The 16,813-nt window shown below is 37.2% G+C and overlaps 1 protein-coding gene across 1 annotated transcript; it reads right to left on the bottom strand.

The window, feature by feature from the left end:
* Positions 1-2,236: 2,236 nt before the first annotated feature.
* Positions 2,237-5,257, bottom strand: LOC110931177 (receptor-like protein EIX2). The gene has a single exon (XM_022174586.1). It carries the CDS (start codon positions 5,255-5,257, stop codon positions 2,237-2,239), a length of 3,021 nt encoding a protein of 1,006 aa, XP_022030278.1.
* Positions 5,258-16,813: the final 11,556 nt, after the last annotated feature.

Here is a 16,813-nt window from a genome sequence, read left to right as displayed (position 1 = left end):
TGGACGGTTATAAGTCCTTAAATCCAGCATTTTCTCTCTCCAAATCCTTAAATCAAGGATTACCATATTTAAATTTGTTAATGCATTTACAATCCTACCCTTTTCAATTAATTCTAATATAATGGTTGAGATTCTTTCTTACCTTTCTCACACTTTTGGTATTTTTTACAATAACTCCACCCTAGGTATACAATATGAGTAATAATTAGTGACAATGTAATAGTATAAATATTCAATTACTCCGACTTAGATGAAACTTTGTTGAAATTGATATTGTTTTATTAACTGTTTTTTGTTTATTCATCGCTCATTCATAATTACAAACTTGGATTTATATATTTAACACGATAAGTGAATGAAAATGATTCGATAATTGATAGTGAACTAATAAAATAAATACCTATGGCCACTCAGGCTATAGCCTAGTGGTCAAGAGGAATTATCTTTTGTAGGGAGATTAGGATTTAATACTTAGGAGGTGTAATTATTTAAGGGGAAAAAATTATCCGTCTAAAAAAGTACCTAGGAAGTGAAGACTCATTAAAATAATTAAGAAAGGTTAAAAATGAAAGAGTAAATTACAAGTTTTGTCATTTATGTTTTACATCAAATTGCAGGCGCTGTCCTTTTGGCCAAAAGTTTACAGGCGGTGTCCTTAACCTTTCAAAATCTTGCACGTTTTGTCCTTTAGGCCAAACCTGGTTAGAAATCTTAGTTAAAAACTGTCATGTGCAATGCACATGAGGGTAAAATGGTAATTTCCCTCACCCTTACAAATTTCCATTATTCTTCAATGAACCCTGCTCCAGCAATACGAACTGAATCGTTAATCAAATGGTCTAAGAAAATAGAAAAAAAAAAACAGATAGAAAAATAGAGGGAAACCATATTTTTTACTAATTCATTTCTTTATTTTTTTTACTCAAACAAACAAGGTGGCTGTTACATAGCCATTATTATTATTATAAGTGACAAAATGGAAATAACTATTAAACCCACTAACCCACTTTTTAACTGCTCAAATTAGTCTCAACCTATTCTTTCAAATTAGAGAGATTTGAAGAGAAAGAGATGTGATCAAACTCTCAAATTAGTCTCAACCTATTATTTAAAACACATTGTAAACTCATTCTCAAGTGTATATTCTTAAAATTGTAAATTTTTATTCAACTTCGGTGCACATAAAATCTATAAATTTTTTTCTTTTCTTTCATAAAATGTATTATATCTTTCTTTCCCTATCCCTTAACAGGGGGGGGGGGAGGGGAGGGAAAATGGGGTTTTTTTTGTCTGATAATATAGTCTTTCCAATTTGGAAAGACATGGAGGGGAGGGGAGGGATGGGGAGGGATTTTTAACTCGGGAACACACCCTTTAGTTTCTCTCCTTAATTTTCTTTCCTTTCTTTTCTTTTATTTATTAGGGTACTCAGTGTAGAACACCACCCCATCCAACTTTTTTTGTGGTCATTGCCCCTTGCCAAAGGCAAGATCTCCACGGGCGTGGGGACACATTTTCATCATCTCCAACTTGATTTTTTAGCCCTTTTGCCCTTGCCTTTCCACCATCCCTTCTTATTTTGTGTTTTGGATAATTGGATAGCAAAGCATTCAGTGCCTAGGTTCAAAACGTTGAGATTTCTTTTGATGGGAAACCATTTTTGTCATTTTGACTTTTGCGAATTCTAATGAAAATTTTCAATTCATTTAGTATCGCAGGCGCATCAAATAGGTTCAAGAATCACAATTAACATCTTTTTTTCATTGCAAAAATGTAAGTGGCCTAGTTGGCTAAATGAATATCATTCTAAGGGTAAAAGAACTTTCATTGGTTGATATTTATGGCCATGATATCATATGAAACATTATTAGGATTTGCATGCACTGTAATTTCTTGAAATGACATTCATTTGGTTCTTATGGTGCTTACTTCAAGATTTTGTTTTTTGTAGGTTTTCATGTTATTTATGCTAATCTTCTTCGTAGCATATATATATCTGATTGCAATCTTAATGTGTACAAACATTTTCTAAGAAACATGACAAAAGTCGACTTGCATACTTTGTCTTGTGGGCTATTTGAGGAATTGAATGGTCACCTAGTTAGGTGTCAATTCAGACTATGCACAACATGAGTTAGTATTTTATTTATTTATTTTGGAACACAACATCTTCAAAGAAACCTTTAGAAAAGTCGCCTAAGAAAGAAAATCATAAATGTAGGAATACCATTTCGGGTCAAGACCGCCTCAGCAGCCTGTTGTAATTCACAGCTATCACAACATAAATCCAGTGTGTGATATGGTCCAAGAACTTGAGATATGCATATCTCCATGAATCACTTATAAACAAAGTTCCAAAAAGTCCCCAGAATCCAAGTGCTAATCCAGTCGAAAGGCAAATGAAAAAACCACGAGTAATAAGCTTATCTTGACCTGCATTGTCTTCAGTTTCTACTGTAGTTCTTGGGCTTTGATCAGGAACCAAATCTCCAGGGCATGGATTACTAAGCGGAAGCCCACAAAGTGCAGGATTCCCGGTGTAGGATGAAGCACCAAAGCTCTGTAACTGAGTGCTAGTTGGTATCCTTCCTGACAAGTTATTGTATGAAAGGTCCAGCAGGCCAAGATTGGTCAATTGCGAAAGGCTTACTGGGATACCACCACTCAGATAGTTTCTTGATAAATCAAGGAAATCCAGCCAACGTAATCTTCCAATATCTTGAGGAATTCGCCAGGTTAAGTTGTTTCTGGAAAGGTTTAATGCAACAAGTCCTGAAAGATTGGTAATTTCACGTGGTATCTCACCGTTGAGGGAGTTGCTAGAGAGATCAAGGCTAGTAACCAGACCTAAAGTGTTACTGTATTGATATCGTCTTCCTTTCCATTGCAACAATGCTTCAAACGTATATGTATCTCGCTTAATCGAGAGCCTAGTGCGTGATAGCCCCACGGTGTTCCACCCAAAAAACTGAACTTTTTTTGATTCGTCGGTCATGCCTTTGAGATTGCTGAGGCACCTGGGTATGCTTCCAGAGATATTGTTGATAGAGAGATCCAAAATCTGTATTTTGGAAAGCCTGCATAAACTTGTACGCATGGTACCATGGAACCCATTAGATGTTAAGCTAAGAACACGTAACTCCGTTAGGCTTTTTCCAATCCAAGTAGGTATGCGACCTGAGAGGCTATTTTCTCCGACATCAAGTAGCGTCAACATGGTGCAGTTCTTTAAGGAAGATGGCAACTCTCCGGTTAGGTTGTTGCTACGCAAACTTAACATTTGAAGATATGTAAGGGATCCCATTGATGCGGGGATTCTCCCTGACAGTTTATTGTTTTCAAGATTAAGGTAAAAGAAGTTAGTTAAGTTTATCCAGCAATCCGGAAGCTCTCCCGACAGTCGGTTATTCGAAAGATCAAGTCGAAATATGGTGGTGAAATTACACAAGAAGGAAACTGATCCTGAAAACATATTATTGCGGAGAACTAGTGTTTGTGTGTTTGAAGGAAACAATGGGACAGGGCCATAAAAGTTATTGGATCTTAAATCAATGTAAGGTTGGTTCCCATACAACAAATCTGGAACAATGCCATGAATTTGATTAGATGACAGATTCAGGTAACGAAGATTCGGTGTTAACTGATCCCAGAACCAATCTGGGACAGAGTCGTTGATTTGTGTAGCCGAGATGTCAAGTATGGAGAAATTCTTCTGAGTTTGTAGCCAGTTGGGAAAAGAAGGACCCAACTTGCAAGATGAAAATGACATGACATCGAGGGAAAAAATTGGAGACCAATCATGATCAATTTCGAGAGCGAGTGAGTTATATGACAAATCAAGGTAAACTAGATGAGAAAGATTTGATAAGTGAGTCTCGGTGATCGTACCATTCAACAAGTTTGAAGATGCCCCTAAACTTTGAAGCTCAAAAAGGGGCATAATCTTATCTGCGAGAGTCCCTCGCAAATTGTTTCTCTCGAAATATAACTCCTGCAATGAAGAAAGAGCTGAAAGATCCGGGAGCAATCCAGTGATATGATTATCAGCCAAGTCGATGATGACGAGATTCGAGATATGCTCGAATCTTACTGGAAATGATCCCTTTATATCATTGTTCTGAAGATATAATTCTTTTAAGGCAGCGAACTTTGTAACATCAGGCAAGGAACCGAATAACTCATTCGAACTCAAGTCCAAAACTTGGAGCGACTTCTCTGCTGGTTTCAAGAGATGGAAGAAGTTGGAAAGGTCTTCTTTGAGACTGTTCCCACCTAAGTATAACGATCGTAAGTTGCTGAAGTTTCCAAACGATGTTGGGATACGGCCTTTGAGACCATTGGTGGTCAAATCTAACTTCTGTAGGGACGTGAATGCGCCAAAAGCTTCAGGAATGGAGCCATTTAATTCGTTGTATGAGAGGTCAATATCGATGAGGCTGTTACTGAAGTTGAATAACCAAGGATATATCATAGAGGGGGGAAGATAGTTATCGGAGATATCTAGAATAGAAAGAACTTTTGAGAAATTGGTTATTGGAAGTAACGTATTAGTGGAAAATTTTGGAAGAAGACAAAAAACTAGGTGTAGTTCGAAAAGGGAAGGAAGGCGCGTGATCACATTTTCTAACAGATTACTAGACTTGCTGAGGTCTACACCGCTGAGACTTAGGTATTCAAGCGAGGAAAGTTTAGATAGCCACTCTGTGTTTCTTAAAACAACCGAAGAATATGATATATCAAGAATTTGTAAGTTTGATAGATTCCCCAACTGAGGGGGGACTTTGGATACCTCTAAACTAGTGGAGGAAAGGTTGAGGTAGCGAAGTTTTTTGAGGGAACCAACGAATTCTGGGATCCGGGTGAAGCTATTAAAGCTGAGGTCCAAATGGTTCAAGTGTTTTAAATCAAGCAGTGAAGAGTTAATGTCGCCACTTAATTGAACTACAGCGTCAAGATCATCTGACCAATATCCATGAAGATCGAGCACTATGACATTACCAGTTTTGTTGTTGCAGTCTACGCCTCGCCATAAACAGCAATCTTGTGAGCTTCTATGATTACTCCAAGAAGAGAGTAAGCCATAATCATCCACGAATCCACGTTTTAAACGAAGGAGTGCTCTTCGCTCGCTCTCAATGCACCTTGTTTCAGCAGCCTCTCTTCTGATTATGCCTGAGACAAGGCTGATGCAGCATATGAAATGTACAAGTAGAAAGACGGAAATAAAGAAGCGAAACGACCTTCTACATCTACCCATGGGTGATGATTATTTGATATCTGTTACGATGGAGGAAAGCCAATTACTCGCATTTATATTCGATGAATATTTGAATCAACAATTTTAATAGTTATTTCAGATGTTTCTGACTTTTGTATGCATCAGACTCAAATCATAAGAAAGGGACATGAACCATGTTGTTTTGAAACATTCAACCAATAATAACAATTAAAGAATAAAACTTCACCATTGCATCATGTACTTATGATTTAATAACAAGATTTTGAAGGCATCATATCACAAAAGTCAACTCCATAATTTGTTTATCTAAGGACTATTTTATTTGTTATATTATATGAATATGATCGAATTCGAATACAATTTTTTGCTTGTTCAAATAAACTTCTAAAAAACATTAAAAGTCATCCCATTAAAGTTTGAGTAATTGACTATTCAAATGGTTGAATTCAATGTGGATTTTATACTTTGAAAATGGTGTAGATACCTCTTTGAATCGTATACCGATCACTTTAAGATTAAGGTATTTTGGTGTTGATCTCTAAATTTTTTATCAGATAATTCGAAGGGAAACAAGAACGAGTATTCTTTTATGTTATGAAAAACGTGTACTAAAAGTGTATAAAATTCATGTAAAACTGACCAAAGACCTTTCTTATATAGGTAGGGAACTATCACAACGTTTCATTGAAACAACACAAACTTTTTGTGAAAGAGTATATAAATTGCGGTTAAAAAAATTGACAGATATATAATTACATCAACATGAATTCTCAGCAGGAAAAAACATTTAGTAGTAACTAAGTTACTGAGTGGTAACTCAATATCTATTGATTAAGGTTGCTTAACAGTAGTAACTAAGTTACTGAGTGGTGGTAACTCAATATCTATTGATTAAGGTTGCTTAACTAGTCGAGCCGGGCCAACTTTAGCTCTAAGTTAAAGGAGTCGGCTTTACTCGGCGCGTTTATTCCTAATGAGCTTAAATTTGAGCTTGAGCTCAACTCGCAAAATGTAAGTCAGCTCATTTGAATTTTAATTTAGTAATAATATTAATTTTTACTTTATATATACGTTAAAACAAGGTCGGCCAAGTCGGGCAATGGCCCGAGAAGACGAGACCCAAAAATTCAAGAGGCCCGACAAGTTTTTAAAAATGTGTTATATATTATTTGTAATAAAAGGCCCAACAAAATTCTTATTTACCTATATGTTAACTTACCAAATCTGTAAGACCCAATTCTTTTTTTAAGCCTAAATTTCAAACCCAATTAAAAAAATAACAAGGATGAGGCGCTAAAACTTAAACAACGATTGGGGTTTCCCACTCCCAGCGACATCGCAGAACAAGGCACCAGCGATTGGGGGTTTTGATCATCATCATCGATCGGCTTTACATTCTTGCAATATTTCGTGTTCAGAACCAGAAGCTACACCGAATCCAACACAAAATCGTCGTATTGTGGTTTTTTTATATATGATTGATGAGTTTATTACGCCCCGCTTGCGGTAGGCGCATATAATGTATATGTGTGGGCGCTCGGGGGGTAAAAGTGAAAGTGCACTAATTTTAATGTTATTTTACTAATTTCGTGAAAATAATGTTAAAAGAGGTGGATGGTTAATCATGCATCATATGGTGGCGTTGATAGCCGAAAGACAAGGGAGTACATGCACTAATTGGTCTTTGTCTTAATTGCCAAGTGTTATGTTTCGTATGTCCAAGGTTTGATGCAAAACTATCATCGAGCCGGGGGTCTCACTGGAAGCAGTCTCTCTATTCCTACAGGGTAGAGGTAAGGCTGTCTACATCTTACCCTCCTCAGACACTACCTTAGCTTTGCTATTGGTGGTATTTACTGAGTATGATGATGATGATGATGATGATTGATGAGTTTATATTATAGAGAGAGGACTCAAATTTTGTCTCGCACGAGGTCCAAAAGTTTTTTTTAGCTTTCTCGGGGACGATCCAGCATTAAAAGTGTTAGCCAACTCGTTTATTCCTTTGGTTTCGTGGATGTCAATATGCATATTAGGTTAATACATGTCTTACACCATTTTACTTGGGCCAAACATAGACAATCACCAAGGGACATATTTTTTTAATATACATCTCGCGTATTTATTTTTTAATATACATCTCGCGTATTTATGCCCATAAAATTAGCAAAAAGTCTAGTAAATGATAAACTCTTCTAGATGTATATTCTTATTTGAAAATACTACATACTCACATGAGATTTACTAGTATCCCCACTGATATAAATCTTAAATCTCTCGAAAACAATACGACAACAATATGTTTTCATCACTTTAGTGCAATATACCATTTTTTTGTGTTTGTTTTGTGAGATTAAATATATTATTAGTGTAATATTTAATCTTGTAGCCTTTATAATCATTTATATTATATTAGCTCAAAATATATTAATAACCTATTAATAATTAGTTGGTAATTGTTGATGGACCATATTACCCTTATTAACTAATTAGGTTTCCTCTTGGGTGTATAAATAAGGGGATTATTAGAGAGTTTAAGGGTTACACACATTACACAATCACAAACCCTCATAACATCAATTTCGTCTCTCTCCCCATAACCGAAATCTACCCTACTTTCGGTTTCATCACCATCATCACCTTAAACCCTAAGGAGGAACCAGATAATCCTGACAATCATGTCGAACTCAATGGATGCATCTCTGACTGGATTCTCTACCGGCCTGTCTGCTGTAACAGGTATGTTATTCGTATTTTCTATTATATTTAAACAGAACTGATCCAACATGTGGTATCAGAGCATATGTTGATTAATCAGTTCTGGTTTTGTATCCATTATTCTAGGATCAAAAATCTGGAAAACGGGAGTTTTTAAGCCTTAAAATCAAAACTGTTTTCGAGTTCCTTATTGCCGAAATCCCTGTTTTTCGGAAAAGGTTATTTGATAAATTGACTCGAAATCATAAATGGTTAAACTTGTTGTCACGAAATCCATTACAAAACCATTAAAAATTCAGGTTTCGGATTTCCAGAATTATGTTTTTTTAATTTTAGGGTTCATCATAATGTTCTAAGAAAACTCGAAAATTCCCTAAATTTTGGAATATAATTTGGATCAGTGGGTGTTTTTTTCATGATTTTGATCTTAATTTTATCTATTAAAATTTCGAAAACTGCTAATAGATTTCAGTTATTATTTTCGAAATCATTTGATAAATTTAGATCAAAAATAAAATAAGAAATACTATCCCAAAATCCCTTAAATTTCGAGTTTTAGTTATTATCATAATTAACAGCCATTAATTGTGGGTTTCGAAATCATAAATGTACAAATCGCACAAGTCCCTTAACAGTCGCACAAGATCAGATATGATCTGATCGCACAAGACATTCGCACAAGATCAGATCTCAAAAAAAAAAGGTCTGATCGCACAAGGGAAATCGCACAAGATGTGTGGATCGCACAAGACTTGTGGATCGCACAAGGCATTACTGATCACACAAGTTATTGGGCTTTACTGATCGCACAAGACTCGAAACCTCGATCCGCGCTAACAGGTGGTTTGCTATTAAATACTTGGTTTTGTTAATACTTAATTAATTAATCAGAATCAGATAATTTTTACAAAACCAAAATAGCTTAACTTGAATGAGCTTCTGATGTATTAATTCTGGCCAAAGCTGATTTAATACATCTATTTATTGTTCAAGTATTATAAAAGCTATGTTAAGTATGCATTACAAACGTGAAATATCTTAATTCTGGCCAAAGCTGATTTAATTCATTTATGTTTAGCATGCTTGACAAGTGCATAACTAAAGTGATTGTCTCATTTCTGGCCAAAGCTGATTTGTCACGATTACTTTGCACACATACTTAAATGACTACACTTCTGGCCAAAGCTGATTTGTCTTCGTTTAAGTAGAATTTTACTAAGTCTATTATTTTGATGTTAGTAATAGACATTATCACAGCTTCATAATTAAAATGGTCATTATTTATGCCTGCCTTAGTATCACAAGCCCATTAGATCACATTAGGACTTCTTTCTTAGTATCATAACTTGCTCATCTTATTTCCACTATCAGCACCCAATTGCGGGATTCCACCTTTGACTGGTGATAACTTTGCTGCATGGAAGGATGCTCTCATGCTTACGCTTGGGCTGCTGGACTTTGATTATGCTCTAAGAGAGAATAAGCCAGCGGACCTTACCGCTACAAGTACTGCTGCTGAGCAGATAGTCTATGATAAATGGACTAGGTGTAACCGCATGTCTCTCATGTTCATGAAGCAGTCCATTCATAACTCAATCAGAGGAGCCATTCCTGATTCTGAAGATGCTAAAACCTATTTGGCTTCTGTGGAGAATCAATTCAAGGGAACATCAAAGGCACACGCTAGCACTCTTATCCTCAAGCTGGTGACAACTAAGTATGATGGGAGGAGCGGCATTCGCGAGCACATCATGATGATGCATGACATGGCTAATAAGCTGAAGGGCCTAGAGATGGAGATCAGTGGTGGTTTTCTTGTTCACTTCATCATCACTTCGCTTCCTTCGTCCTATGAAGCATTCAAGATCAATTACAACACTCAGAAGGACAAATGGACGATGAGTGAGCTGATCGCTATGTGCGTGCAGGAGGAAGAGCGTATGAAGATGGATCGCACTACTGATGTTGCTAACTTCACCACCTCCAGCTCAAAGAAGAGGAAGAACTCTTATCAAAGAAAGGATGCTTCTAAGGTTCAAAAGCCAAATCCAAATCCTAATACAAGTGCATCTTCCAGCTCTAAGAACTCCTCAGGCAAACCCTATTGCAAGTTCTGTAAAAAGACAGGACATAAGCAAAAGGAATGCCCTGACTTCAAGGAGTGGCTGGCTAAGAAAGGTAACGATTTTTTCATGATACTTGAGTCCTTTAATTTAAATGTTCCTGCTAATTCTTGGTGGTTTGATTCTGGTTCTATGGTTCATGTTACCAATTCACTTCAGGGATTCCTTACAATCCGGAAGCTGGGAAGAAACCAAAGAACACTTAAAGTTGGGGATGATCGGGAATTAGAAGTGAAGGCCATAGGAACATTACAATTATTTTTGAAAACTGGTTTATGTATTAAACTTTATGATACCTTATATGTTCCTGAGGTAACTCGGAACCTTGTATCAGGACCAAAGTTAGACATGGACGGTTTTGTCGTTTCTCATGGTCATCGCAAACTCTCTATTCTCTATGATTCTGTTGTTTATGGTACTGGCATTCTGGATGGTGGTCTCTATAGATTAGAACTAGATGATAATTTTTCCAAATCTTTGTTGTCATATAATATAAATAAATCACTCACAAAGATGGAAAAGAAACAAATTCGAGACTTAGAGACTTCATCTATGTTGTGGCATCAACGTTTAGGCCACATCTCAAGAGAACGATTAAATCGTCTCGTAAAGGATGAAGTCTTACCTCCTCTCGATTTCACTGATTTTGGAACATGTGTCAAATGTCTTAAAGGCAAAATGACATTAGCGAATAAGAAAGGTGCCACTAGGAGCTCTAATTTATTAGAACTCATTCATACTGACATTAGTGGTCCTTATCAAATCGCTGGCATCACAGGACATACTTCATTTATCACTTTCATTGATGATTATTCTCGTTACATGTACTTGTATCTTATTAAGGAAAAGTCTGAATCTCTTACAACCTTTAAAGATTATAAAGCTGAAGTTGAAAAGCAATTAGATCGTCAAATTAAAGTTGTGAGATCAGACAGAGGCGGTGAATATTATGGAAGACATACTGATGTGGGTCAAGCTCCTGGTTCATTTTATGAGTTTTGTAAGGGCCAGGGGATTGTGAACCAATACACCATGCCTGGTACACCTCAGCAGAACGGTGTCGCTGAACGAAGAAATCGTACCCTTATGAACATGGTGCGCAGTATGTTAGCCAACACTAATTTACCATTATTCCTCTGGACTGAAGCGTTAAAAGCAGTTGTTCATATACTCAATAGAGTTCCTTCTAAGTCTGTCCCTAAAACTCCTTATGAACTTTGGACAGGAAGGAAACCGAGTCTTAAATATATGAAAGTATGGGGCTGCATTGCTGAAGCAAAACTATATAATCCTTTCCTATGGAAACTTGACCCTAAAACAGTTACCTGCTTCTTTATCGGGTATCCTGATCATTCAAAGGGTTATCGTTTCTATTGTCCTTCCCATGTCACCCGTATTGTTGAAACCAAGCGTGTTGCGTTCCTGGAGGATTTCAAGGTCAGTGGGAGCAGTACCTACCCTTACGAAGAATTGCAAGAAGTACAAGACGCGGGGGGGAGAGACTCGTCGCTTACCATTACTCCGTTTACTCCTCTTGTACCCCATGCAACTGCACCTGAAGCCACTGCACAAACTCCATCTCCACAACCAGAACCCATTATACCTCATAACGAAGGCACATCAAACGCTCAAAACCAAGACAACGCAGAACCCGAAAATCAGCTCAGGAGGTCATCTAGGCAGAAACGGCCTACTAATTGGGATGATTACGTTACCTACCTGACTGAAATGGATGCTGGAAAGCTCAATGATCCTATCTCTTATAATGAAGCCATTAGCAGTGATCAGTCTTCTGAACGGAACAAAGCAATGATTGATGAGCTTGAATCCATGAAGAAAAATGACGTTTGGGATTTGGTAGAATTACCCAACGGTGTCAAACCTGTAGGTTGTAAATGGGTGTTCAAAACAAAACTGGATCCGAATGGGAACGTTGAACGCTACAAAGCGAGATTGGTTGCAAAGGGCTACACTCAGAAAGAGGGAATTGATTATCAAGAGACGTTTTCACCTGTCTCTCGTAAAGATTCATTAAGGATCGTTATGGCCCTAGTAGCTCATTTTGATTTAGAGCTGCATCAAATGGACGTCAAAACTGCTTTCCTTAACGGAGACTTAGACGAAGATGTTTACATGAAACAACCTGAAGGCTTTAAACCTGAAGGTCAGGAGCATCTAGTCTGTAAGTTGAAGAAATCCATTTACGGGTTAAAACAAGCATCACGTCAATGGTACCTCAAGTTTGATGAAGTCATGAAGAGGCAAGGTTTTATGAAGAATCAAGTGGATCAATGCACCTACCTCAAGATGAGTGGGAGTAACTTTACTATACTTGTCCTTTAAGTAGATGATATTCTATTGGCAAGTAATAGTTTAGACATGTTGCATGAGTCGAAGCGGTTACTCTCGCATAACTTCGACATGAAGGATCTCGGAGATGCTTCTTACATCATTGGCATCGAAATTCACCGAGATAGTGTGACAACCCTCACAAAACCAGGTATCCGTACGACTTAATTAACTATTAATTGTTGCCTAATTACTGTGCTTAACTGAGATTTCTGATAAACTGCTACTTGACTGTTGATACATGTACATATCTGCATCATACTTTGATTTTTGTCACTACATTATTTACTTACTGAACTCTAGTGACAAACATGATGCACAAAAGCACAGTAGCATTTGAACGGATAACCTAATGAACATGCTGATATAGCCAGCATCAGGCAAACACTGCCTCTAAAGGCCTGAATGAGCCAGAAATATTTTACTACACCCATAGTGTGTGTAGGGATACAAGGGTTGTTAAACTGCGTCTCTAGGAATAAGATACAGAGATTGGATGTGCCATAAACGTACTCTAAGCACGAAACACAGCACTTTTATCAACACACTAGCTTCTAGCTAATTAATAAAGTGCCAAAACATGGGGAAATATTCCTGACACTTTGTAGAATAAATTGTGTCGCTAAAAATATTATTTACGACGCTTAAAGGATTACTTAAGCACTTTAACGGATTACTGTCCAACCGAACAACCGGACAATACCCGGAACATAAAAATATTGCCAGAAATATTATTAGTCTTTTTCTGAGCCAGTTAGGGTCCCTGATTACCCTAACACCCGCTTTATAACGCGTCATGCAACTAACGGGGTTAATCCCTAAAAGTAACCTACTTAACGTAACTGAACATTAACTGGACATTTGAGATCCAACCGGATACCCCACCCCCCTAATGGGATCGGCCAACATGATGTGACAAGAGGGTACAACTTTTGATTTTTATATTGCATATGTCGGATATCTAGAAGACATGGAAACCGTTGGACGAAAGGGCTTGAATTTCTCTATAAATACCCCCCCATGACATTAGAGAATTCTCACACTTAATCACCAACTCACTCCACTCCCTCTCCCTCTCTTGGCTCTCGGCCGTAACCCCCCTCCACCAACCATCCATTTTCGAGTTCTTGTCTAGCCATTCCAAGCTTATACAAGGTGTTCGGGTCACGTATAAGGAAGCTTGAAGCAAGCGGAAGTTGAAGGACCTCACCCATTTGCTTTTATCCACGCCATTTTCGCCAAAGATCTTCCCTAGCCCCGAGCTAGAGGTATAACATTTAAGACTCGCTCTTGATCGTATCTAAAGTGGTTAATATGATTTTTAACGGTTAAAAGTCGGAATCATGCGTTTTGAATCTTTAAAGACTACTAAAACTCGAATATTGTTGGTTAAAAGCTTATAACGCGTGTAAAAGTCGTGGTATTCGAATATGTTGATTATTGAGGCCCGATCTACGATGTGGTGGCTCTTATCATCGTTTAACCCGACTTTGTTAAGATCACGAATCTTGACATACGCTTGTTTCTATTGGTACAAGGGTTAAAAGGTGAAACTCCACCACACGAGAAACATGAACTTGTGTAAAAGTATTTTGACTTGTAAAATAGTATTTAAAACGAGCCGATCTACGTATGTACAAGTGGTATATTCGTAGAACCAAGTGTCGAGAAAATCATGTTTTATAAAAATTGGGTAACATGTTAACAAATATGATATTTTACAAACTACAATAGTATAAACACTTGTGAAACGAAAGATCCGACAAAATAACAATTTTTACAAAAGTTGTCGGGAAGCTGTAAAGAATGATTTGTTCTAAAAACAGGGTTTTTACAAGACTAAAACTATTTTATACATAGATCCACTAAATATAAGGTGATCTACACTATGACTTTCGGAAAAACTACAAGTTCATGTAATAATGCGATTTTACATACTAGTCTACAAGTTTGATGTGTTGAAACTAGTTTGAAGTATCGGAAATTGATTGGTTGACTTAAAGAAGTGTTGGAATGATTTTGTAAAAGAAAATGATACGCTTGAAAGCGTGGCCACCTCCAGTTACAGGGGAAACTCTGGCGAAATCTAACACTTAGAGTTATTTGCAAGTGTTAAACTATTTTTGAGATATTTTCAAAATATATTTTGCCAAGACTTTATTTATTAAATAATCGGAGGTGGGATTTTTCACAAAACTAAACGTGATAAATATTTATTCGATAAATATATTTTTCACCACACTATTTATGATTATTTTGTGAAAATATATAAATATTATTTTTAGAGTAAAAATAATATTTACAAACTGTGACGAACCCAAAATAATACAAACGCTTACAAGACGAACGTATAAGTTACACCGGTAATTACTATTACCACTTACTCGCCAAAACGTAACTTACGCTTAATACGGAAATATTCATAAACGAGTATGTTGTCAACGTATTATTTTGGAAAGTATTATGCGAAGAGAAAATATATTATTTTTGAGAAAAATATTTATATTTTGGAATGAGAAATAAAATATATTAAGTGAGACTTAATATCATAAACGCGCATGTATTAATTCCCCCATCCTTGGGAAGGAGATTAACTACCAAATATATACAAGGAACGGTTGTCTAACTGTTTCCCGAAAATTAAACTATAAAGCTAAAGCACGGCCATCCGTCTAATAGAATTAGCACATGTAGGTCGTTGCACAGCTTTCGGACATTTGGAGTACTCTATTTAGCGACGCACTGACTGTGAGTTCATGTCCCCCTTTTCTCTTAACTGTTTTCAGTTTTCTAAACTGCGGGGGTGAAATACATGTTACAATGATTATGAATATGTTTATACATGGTATGATTAGCGTAAGGAGGTTTGTTACTTAGATCATGTGAGTGGGTAGGCGGAAACTTGAGGCCATTAATCCTCATAGTAGGACCGAGGGACAGGAGCGGTAGATCTATCTGGGTGTAGCGAGCCCAGCCCCAGGTCCAGTTGAACGGACCTCGGGGTGACTTAGTGCCCGACGCATAAATCCGCTAGGTTTGAGTCTTCCTACTTGCACTTCACACATATCAATGGCCTTGCAAACCATTGGTGATCTCTTTTTCCTTATTTGCTACATACCAGGTTTTTGACAAAGATAAAGGTTTGTTTACACACTTTCGCATGAACTCGCTCAACATTATTGTTGATTTTTCAACTTACATGTATTTCAGGAAACTAACGATCTGGCGCGGTATGGCTTGTTTTCCGCTGCATTAGGCCCGAGGTCATCCAGGGTTCGAGACTTGTGACTCTTTCCTGGACAAGTCACAGTCCCTGAACCATGTTTACTTTAAGTTTGCATTTGTAATGTTTAGACAAAGTTATGGTTGTTGGGTGTTAACCCGTTAAGACAATGTTTAATATTTTTATTATCAATGGATGATCTTGCATATTTTAATTCATATAGCTTTGTTATGATTAAGCAATGGTATTAAGAAGTCACACCAAATTAACCACGCTTCCGCAAAGCCAGGGTGTGACAGATAGACACAAAGGGATCTTAGGATTGTCTCAAAAGACTTACATAGATCGTGTCCTTACACGTTACAACATGCAACAGTGTAAACCCTCCGTCGCTCCAGTAGTTAAGGGAGATGTTTTCAGCTCATTCCAGTGTCCGACAACAGAGGTTGAAAAGGAGCAAATGAGCCAGATACCTTACGCGTCAGTAGTCGGGAGCCTGATGTATGCTCAAGTCTGTACTCGCCCAGATATCGCTTATATTGCTGGAATGCTAGGCCGTTATCAGACTAATCCTGGCCTAGATCACTGGAAAGCAGCTAAGAAGGTCCTCAGATATCTGCAAGGGACGAAAGACTATAAACTGACTTATAGAAGAAGTGATCACTTAGAAGTGGTAGGTTATTCTGATTCTGACTTTGCCAAATGCAAAGATGACAAGAAATCCACTTCGGGCTACATCTTTATGTTAGCAGGCGGACCTATCTCATGGAAGAGTCATAAACAACAGTTAACTACAACTTCCACAATGATGGCAGAATACATTGCTGTTTACAATGCAACCTGTCATGGAATGTTGCTTAGAAATCTGATCACTGGACTCAAAATCGTTAATTCCATTTCTAGACCATTGAAGCTTTACTGTGATAACTCAGCTGCCGTTAGTTTCTCGAACAGTAACAGTTCGACTGGAGCTGGTTTATATCTCGATACAAAATATTTGTTCGTACGTGAACGAGTTGAGGAAAATAATCTTTGTATTGAGTATATTAGTACTAAAGATATGCTTGCGGATCCGATGACTAAAGGTCTCCCACCTAAAGTTTTCGAAGAACATGTATCGAATATGGGACTTACTAAAGACCTTATTTAATGGCATATTGT

The sequence above is a fragment of the Helianthus annuus genome, chromosome 1 (assembly GCF_002127325.2).
Source record: "Helianthus annuus cultivar XRQ/B chromosome 1, HanXRQr2.0-SUNRISE, whole genome shotgun sequence".
NCBI lineage: Eukaryota > Viridiplantae > Streptophyta > Magnoliopsida > Asterales > Asteraceae > Helianthus > Helianthus annuus.
This window is presented reverse-complemented; position numbering and strand designations above follow the sequence as displayed.

Excerpts from the sequence above, each read along its gene's own strand:
- LOC110931177 (XM_022174586.1), bottom strand. The coding sequence starts at position 5,257 with ATGGGTAGATGTAGAAGGTCGTTTCGCTTCTTTATTTCCGTCTTTCTA.